This window comes from Sminthopsis crassicaudata, chromosome 4 (genome assembly GCF_048593235.1).
Source record: "Sminthopsis crassicaudata isolate SCR6 chromosome 4, ASM4859323v1, whole genome shotgun sequence".
Lineage (NCBI taxonomy): Eukaryota > Metazoa > Chordata > Mammalia > Dasyuromorphia > Dasyuridae > Sminthopsis > Sminthopsis crassicaudata.
In genome coordinates this window covers 375,560,493-375,569,081 of record NC_133620.1, presented here as the reverse complement: position 1 = coordinate 375,569,081, position 8,589 = coordinate 375,560,493, and the positions used below count along the sequence as shown (strand labels likewise).

Sequence of the window (8,589 nt, the reverse complement as noted above, 5' to 3'; positions counted from 1 at the left end):
TGACTTCATAAGGCTTCATCTCTTCTCTCACAGCTTATATTCCAAATCAATCCCTCATAACCTTTGACCTGAAGTTTTATAAAGCCTCCTGAGACTGGTGTCATTAAAGCTAATTTCTTTCCTCTTCTGACCATTGTGTTCTTATATTAAACTAGTAATCTTTCAGAGCATTCACCTTCTGACAAGGTAATCTGTAAACCACAGTTAAGACTTTGAATTCATAGAATATAAGCTCTTTGTTAGTTGGTTTGTTTGTTTTAAATTTGTATCATGAACATCTGTCAGAAGAAATCAGAGAAGTTATCCAGTACATTGGGTAGACTTGAATGAATGAACTGTGAAAATTATCTCACAAGGTGGAAACACTATTCTAAAAATGGAGTGAAGGTCATCTGTGTCCCAGGCCTGTTTCTTTCTCCAGAAATCATATGGTTTAAAAGGAGTGGGACCATATAGCCCTTTTTCTTTATGAGACTAATTATGGTCACCTTGGCATTAAAATTCATATAAGGTAATTTAGTAATCCTAAAGATGTGGTAAGGTTAAAGTTTTTCTTCACTTATGACTTAGAATAATGTGAAGTCATTTGTCCTGACTAATCAGGGCAAAGATCCAACCTGTAAGGAGCATTGCCCCAGACCCATATATAATCATTGTCTGTTTACTGTACCTTGCCAAACAAGTGTTTGACCACTTGTTGGGAGGGAGATGCCCTTTCTTGGGAGATCATGATAAAATTCATTTCTGCTTCTACCTTGAGAATATTCTTGATTTATTTGAGCCAGTGGTCTCTGTCCTACACAGACTCCATCTGGCAAAATAATAAGAAGAAATTGACTAGTCATATAGGATGGGTAGCCATGGATGGGTTATGATCTGTATCATTAAAGGAAGTTACCAAATTAATGATTTCCCAAATCTATTTGAATATAATATTTAACCTAATTATTTTATATATTTTTCCTTAGACCAGGTTTGTGATTTCATCAATGAAGTGCCTAATATATTTTAGCTGAAGTATTGAATTGAATCATTACTTTATTGAAATGCTGTATGCTCTTTAGGGTGTACGTGTGTGTGTGTGTGTGTGTGTGTGTGACCTTCTGAAATATTTCTATTTAACAGAGGTCAGAAAAATATCAAAATACAAGTTTGAAAAACATTTAGCTCTGAGAATAACACTCAGCCCATGGCTATGGCTACATAAACCACATTTTGAATCATATATCCAAACAATCATTTGTCAGCAGTTCTGAAATGCTAAAGTTCTAGAATTTTGTGGGAAAACTTTCCTCTGCTGATAACTTTCCTGATGGCCACCTGTACATCCTTGTTCCTAAGGCTGTAAACCATGGGATTCAGTAAGGGGGTGATAACAGTATAAATCACTGTAACTAACTGGTCTTTGTCAGATGAGACCTTGGATGAGGGTCTCAGATAGACAAAGGATGCACAGCCATAGTGGACTATAACTACTGTGAGGTGAGAAGCGCAGGTAGAGAAGGCTTTCTTCTTCCCTTCAGTGGATGGAATCTTCAAGATGGTACTGACAATGAAGACATAGGAGATACAGACACATATCAAGGGGACCACAAGTACTAGGACACCACAGATAAATATAATCATCTCATTGAGATAGGTGTTACCACAAGCAATATGAATAAGAGGTGAAATGTCACAGAAATAGTGGTTGATCTTGTTAGAGTTACAAAAGGGGAGAATGAAGACCAAGATTGTGCCAATCATTGAGATCAAGGAACCAGTCACCCCACAGGTAGCTGCTAGCAGTCTGCAGTTCCTCCAATTCATGAGGATTGGGTAGCGCAAAGGTTGGCAAATGGCAGCATAGCGATCAAAACCCATCACACCCAATAATAAGCAGTTGTTGATAGCAAAGGAAAGAAATAAGAACATTTGTATAGCACAACTGACAAAGGAGATGGTTCTCAGCACAGAGAGCAGGTTGAGAAGCATCTTGGGCAAAATGACAAATGTATAACAAGTCTCAGAGACAGAGAGTACACCTAGAAAGAAATACATGGGAGTGTGGAGGTTGTTCTCAAGGAGGATAACTGTAACAATGGTGATATTTCCACATAAGATGATTATGTAGAGACAGAAGAAGATAGCGAAGAGCACAAGTTGTAGTTCTTGGAGTTTCGAAAAACCCACCAAAAGGAATTCAGTGACCATGGTAAAGTTCTCTGGAGAAAGTTGTTCCCAGGGAATGATGTGCTAAAAGGAGTAAAAGTAGAAAAGGATGCTCAGTTATGTGGACTGAGGAAATTGGATTACATTTATATTTAATTGTCTAGGAAATTGTTATGGTCATTCATTAAGCAATTAAGCAAGGGAAAACAAAGCAAACAAACAAACAAAAAAAAGAAGAAGAAGAGAAGGAAAAATGGAAGGTAATTATAAAAATTATTCTGGTCCCTAAAAGGAATGTGAATAGCTTGGGTGCTGTAACCTGGAGAAAAGAAATAATGGGTACCTTTAATGTACCATAGGAAATTTAATTGAGGGATTCAATTGATTTTGCTTGACCCCACAGGGAAGAACTAGTATCAATATCCAAAAGCTTCAGAGAGGGCAATTTTAGCATTTACATAGGAAAATTCTCTGAAGTTTTCTGAAAATATTATCTCTCTGGTGCTGAGATTTGTCACTGGCATTCAGAAGAATTTGATTGGTTTAAAGGTTCCATTTGCTTGAAGAAAGACTTTCTTTAAACATTTGGGCTACAATTAAGCATCAAAGCTGAGAGGTGACATTAAGATACAAGAAGGTGAGGGTGTGGACCTGAAAGTAAAAAGAGAGAAGCCAGATAAATTAATGGTAAAGCAGTGGACTGTGTCTGAAAATATGGAAGTTAGACAAGCAATTATAGACATGAGGAAGAGATACTCTCAATGAAGTCTAGTTGGTAGTGAGAGTTATCTCTGGCATCCTTGTCACAGCCTTCTTTATAATGCTTAATAAACACTTCAAGTCTTTAATTATATTTCTTTATTACTTGATAATATTCTTAATAAATTACATACCATTAATAGTGATTATTGGCTAACCCTTTCAGTTCATAGATTGGGATGGAAAGAAGAGAATCTAGGACATGGATCCAAAGATGTCTTTGACATTCTGAGAACAAGACAGAGTTTTTATAATTTTCATCTGAGATATTGCCAACTTTAGAATTTTGCATGCAAAAGTTTGCCTCTTTCTTTCTAATACTTTCATGAGGAATGCTATAGTTTTGTCTTTATATTATTTCCCCCAAATTTGCCTATGTATATGTTAGAGAGACAGTGACAGAGATAGGGAAATAGAAAGTAACCTTATATGTCAGAAGTTGTTAATCACTATTTTTTTTGTTTGTTTGTTTTTATTTAGATTTTTTTCCCACAGTATGTATGCATGAGTAATTTTTTTATAATATTATCCCTTGTATTCATTTTTCCAAATTATCTCCCCTCCCTCCACTCCCTCCCCCTGATGACAGGCCACTATTTTTGTAATAAGAATAAAATCAAAGGCTTCGCACCCTACTTTTAGTATCTTCTCTTTCCTCCCATACATAAAAAACAATCCTTCAATTCCATGAAAAATTTTGTCACTTCTCCCAAAGATATCTTACCTATACAATTGATCTACTCTACTTAATTTTCAAATCTTTGCTCTATCTATTCTGGTTCATTTCTAACTCTTCCAAAAGCAATCTGATACTATGATAAAATCTGAAGTTTTGTGTGGTGTGTGTGTGTGTGTGTGTGTGCATGTGCATACTACCACACATATCCATGCTTATGCCACCACACATAGTATGCATATATAATTCTAATTATTTATATGTATGTATGCATACACATTTATGTACATATGTATACATATATATTACATATAGTGAGTATTTGCAGAAATTTTCCATCTTTCTTCTCTCTGTTTTCTTTATAATTTCATCCTTAGATATTTTCAAGATAAGTTGCTTAGTTGGAACTCTTGCCAAGTGTTTTTAAAATTATTTTTATCTTTATAAAATAATAGAAATTACATTTCATTCTAATAGTCACTCCCTTGTTGAAGATTTTTATAAAGTATCAGATAAAATACAACTTTCTTTTTCCCCCTGAGGCTGGGGTTAAGTGACCTGCCCAGGGTCACACAGCTAGGAAGTATTAAGTGTCTGAGACCAGATTTGAACTCCGGTCCTCCTAAATTCAGGGTTGGTGCTCTATCCACTGCACCACCCAGCTGCCCCCAATATAACTTCTTTCAATTTCACCTTTAAGATCCTACACTATCTGGCTGCTATTTACCTTTCTATCTCAATTAATAGTACTTTACTTGATTTATTCCAAATGCCGGTTCTTATAGGGCTGTTGACTACTTCTCAGTTTTATCCAATTTTCCCACAATTCCATAAATTCACCCAAATAATCGTTCATTATATCCAGAATGTTCTTCCTCATCTGTCTTTTAAAATTCTTCATTTCCATGAATGTTGACAGTTTAGGTGTCATTTTCTTCTCCAGGGTTCATCTAGTCCAATTAGCTAAAAATATTCTCTCATTTTTTTCCCTGACACCTCTAATAGTCTACCTTATCACCAACTGCCTGATGTTCCTATAATTTCCTCACTTGTAGACTGTAAACTCCTTGAGGTAAGGGATAAGGTTTTCTTTTTTATATACACAATGTCCAGTAATGTGCCTTATATATAATGTTCATGAATGTTTTCTCAGTTCCATCATGTGTTTACAGTCTATTATTCTTCTCTTCTATTTTTTCCCCTTTTGGTTTATTTGAAGAAGACATATGTTAGATTAAAGAAGCAGATGTCAGAAGCAAAATAGACTTTTGAGAAAGGCCAGGAGAGGAAAAGAGAGAGGAGGATAAACAGAAGAAAATAGACTGAAGGAAAATACCCGGTAATTACTACATATATCAAACTGTTGTTCTATTCTATGTGACTTCTACACTTGGATGATGGAGTTTTCTTAGCAAAGACATTAGTTTCTTTCTCCAGTATATTCCCATTTTATAGATGAGGAACTGAGGCAAATAAAGGTTAAGTGACTTGCTAAGGTTCATACAGTTCATAAGTGTCTGAGGCAAAATTTGACTTCAGATCTTCCTGACTCCAAGCCCAGTGCTCTATCCACTGCACCACCTACTTGCTCTGATCTATAAAACAAAACTAATAAAAATGAAACTGAAAATACAAGTTCTTCACTTCAGTTAATAAAGTCACAGAATATTGTAGTTGGGAAGAATTTTTAATCCTACCAAGTCCAACTTACATCTAAATGATAAATTAATCTACAGCATCACTAACAAGAGATCAGGGAGTATTGGCTTGAAAACTTCAAGTTAAACAAAATATGGCATCTTCTAAGACAACCCATTTCAATACTGGATACTCTAATTGTCAGAAGAATTTTTTCTTACATTAATTTATATCCACTGATCCTGATTCTGTCCTCTGGGATCATAGAAAAATATAATCCATCTTCCACATGATCAATGTGGAATTGTGGAAATGTGGAAATGCTCAAAGACAGTTTTGTCTTTCCCAATTCAACCCTACAAACACATATTAAATAATCTAGAACAAATTTCCAAACTCCTCACTGCCTTCTTCATCTTACATAAATATGCAACAGCTTGACCCAAGGGATAAATGCTGTGATGTTTATACACATTAAGCACTTAATGTATTGCCTTCTCTTAATAGGTTGCCTTTCTAATTCCACTCTTTGACTCATGACAATTTTCTCTTCTTCCAATAGTTTATTCTGCAATTTCCACCTAAGAAAAAGTAACTTATTCTTCAAGACCTATTTCAAATGTCCCCTTCTCTGAAAAGTCTTCCTTTAAATTCCCAATTCTTCAGTGATTTCTTCCTCACTGAAATTTTTTTCTTAAGTTATGTTTTTTATTGTTTATAGAATTTTGTCCATGATGCCCTATATGGAAGATATGTTTCTGTGTTTATGTCTTAATTATCCAAATAGGTAGTAAGTTCTTTAAGGATGGAGACTACATCTTAATTATTATTTCATCCTTGATACATAATACAGTATCTGGAAAAAAAGTCTTCAATAACTTGATGGGTGAATAAATGAATGACTATTAGGTAGTTTGAGCCTATCTTAAAATCTTAACTGTGCTACATTTGTTGAATGCCTCCAACAAGGCACTTAATGTCTTAGTCTTGCTTTCTGAATTAAGAAAATAAGCAAGTCAGAGATGATCATTAAGGGTATCAGCTCTGAATTTTGTGATTCTTTACCTCATTGTCTAGTCACAAAGTTAAGGACACCAATCCAGATGGAATAAGAGGAACGAAACCCAGCCCCCTTTCTTTCTATTCTACTACTTGTAAATGTGGTATTGAGTGATTTGCATGAATATCCCATTCTGCTTTTTCAGTAAAAATGCAAACTACTTGAAAATAGAGAAAGGTAGTGATATATGTGTATGTAACTGTGTTTAAAAAGTTATAGATACAGAAGTACTTCATTTTCATAAATATATACATAAATATGTAAGTATAATATATTTTAAATATAAAATAGTTTAAATATATGTACATATTCATACACAGCACACATATAAATACACTTATGTTTTATATTACATATAACATCATGTTGTCTATTGAGAATACCATTTAAGACCAAATACTGAATAAAATCATTCATCTTGATTCCTGCAACAATGCTGAGTAGTATATTATTATTCATTGTCAGATATGAGTTACATTAAGAGGCAGCAGAGATTCTTTCTAACTCCAAAACTCTGTGAACCATATTTTATAGATAATAAAATTAAGGCCCAGAAGTAGTAAGCAACTTATCCAAGTTTGGAAAGTTAGAAATTCAGGCCCTGAAGATTTTCTAGCTTTCTTTATTCCACTCTTAACAAAGGACCAGAGTTGCTTGCTATATGACCCGGGAGAATGAAATTTGTGCCATTACTGGATGAATAGTCAAGTAACTGACTAAAGGACCGACAACCTGATGCAGCAAATAACTAGGATCTTTTCCAGCCTCATAGTCTTACCTCATTGTTGCTCAGGCTCTTCATTCTGGAAATTGTAGCAAAGATGTTCCAGAATGACAGGAAAATTGAATCCAAAGAGAATCAGCTTTTCTGGTTGAGATGAAAGACATGTGTTAATTATAACATGGAATTAACACTCTAATTCAAACTCATTACTTTTCTCCCGGAATACTGGAATAGCCTTCTAATTCATCTTCTAGCTTCAAATTTCTCTACTCATTTCTACTATCCATCTTCCATTCAAAACCCCTTACTCAACAAATACCATTAGCTTCCTATTCCTTTTAGGATTATAATCCAGGAATTTAAGTTATTTTATGACACATCTTCTATTTCTCCAGAATTCTTGTGTTATTTTATACTATGTACTACATAATCCAGATGCACTGACCTAGTTGTTGTTCCTCTCATATGACATGCCATTACTTATTTCTATTTTTTGAACTAATTGTACCTTATGACTGGATTACTTTCCCTCCTCACCTTTCCCTCTGAAGGCAGCCTTTCATATCCCCATAATTGCTAATGCTTTCTCTCTGAGATTATAAGATTACATTATGTTCTCTCTCTCACTCTCTCTCTTTCTCTGTCTCTCTCACTCTGTCTCTGTCTCTGTCTGCCTCTCTCTGTCTCTCTTTCTCCATTCTCCCACACATCCCTGCAGCACACATATATAATCTATGTGCTTTCATTAGAATGTGAGGTAGAGGCAGAAAGTATTTTTCCTTTTTTTTTTTTTTTTGTGTCCTCAGTCCTTGGTAGAATGACTGATACATAGCACATGTTTAATAAATGTTTTATTAATTTAATGGTTGTCTCTATTATTCTCATTGGTTTTCTCTTTTTATATACACAGGTAACAATTTTTCTGTATTCCGGAGATAAAAAGACCAGGAAAATATGTAATTAGGGTAATTATTATTTTCAGACAAAAGTATAAGATAAGCTTTTTTTTCCCCAGTTATACCAGGAAGGCTGTCTGGAGAAGACAGACATTCATTGAGGAATGAAGGGTCAGGCAGAAAAGAAGGAACTAATTGAGAAATAGGGATGCAAAATCTTGAACCTGAAAAAGGAAGCTAGTTAGTAGTAAGCACATAAATGGCTTGGAAAGAGACAGGAGGTGAGAGGAAAGTGAGTTGTCAAATAGGATAATTAGAATGTTTGCCTGAAAAGTAGAGATAAGACTGAATAGATGATATACAGGTCACAGAATCTTCTGAAATAGAGAAGGTTCCAAGGGAGACATAAAGTCACTGTTTACTTGTTCTTTAGTTTTCTAAACTAAATTAGCTACCTATATAGCTGATTTTTTAATACAATGATTTCTCAGCAGCCATTTCAATGGAAGTACTGCTGCTTCTCCCTCTATCAGCCCAATTTTTGTCCCTCTGGTTTATCTACCTCTTAGTCCTTAGTTTCTCTGCATCAGTCTTTGTCACCCTCATCCAATCTATTTACTATGATTTCTCCTGTGAGGAAGCAGTAGTGAAGAATGAAAGTAAGAATTTGAATAAGCAAATGGAG

The 8,589-nt window shown here is 34.7% G+C and overlaps 1 protein-coding gene across 1 annotated transcript; it reads right to left on the bottom strand.

Annotated features, from left to right (window-relative positions):
• Nucleotides 1-1,260: 1,260 nt before the first annotated feature.
• Nucleotides 1,261-7,086, bottom strand: LOC141540845 (olfactory receptor 10R2-like). Its single transcript, XM_074264786.1, has 2 exons — nt 7,063-7,086; nt 1,261-2,235 (listed from the first exon to the last, which is right to left on the bottom strand). The coding sequence occupies exons 1-2, from the start codon at nt 7,084-7,086 to the stop codon at nt 1,261-1,263; spliced, it is 999 nt and encodes a 332-aa protein (XP_074120887.1).
• Nucleotides 7,087-8,589: the final 1,503 nt, after the last annotated feature.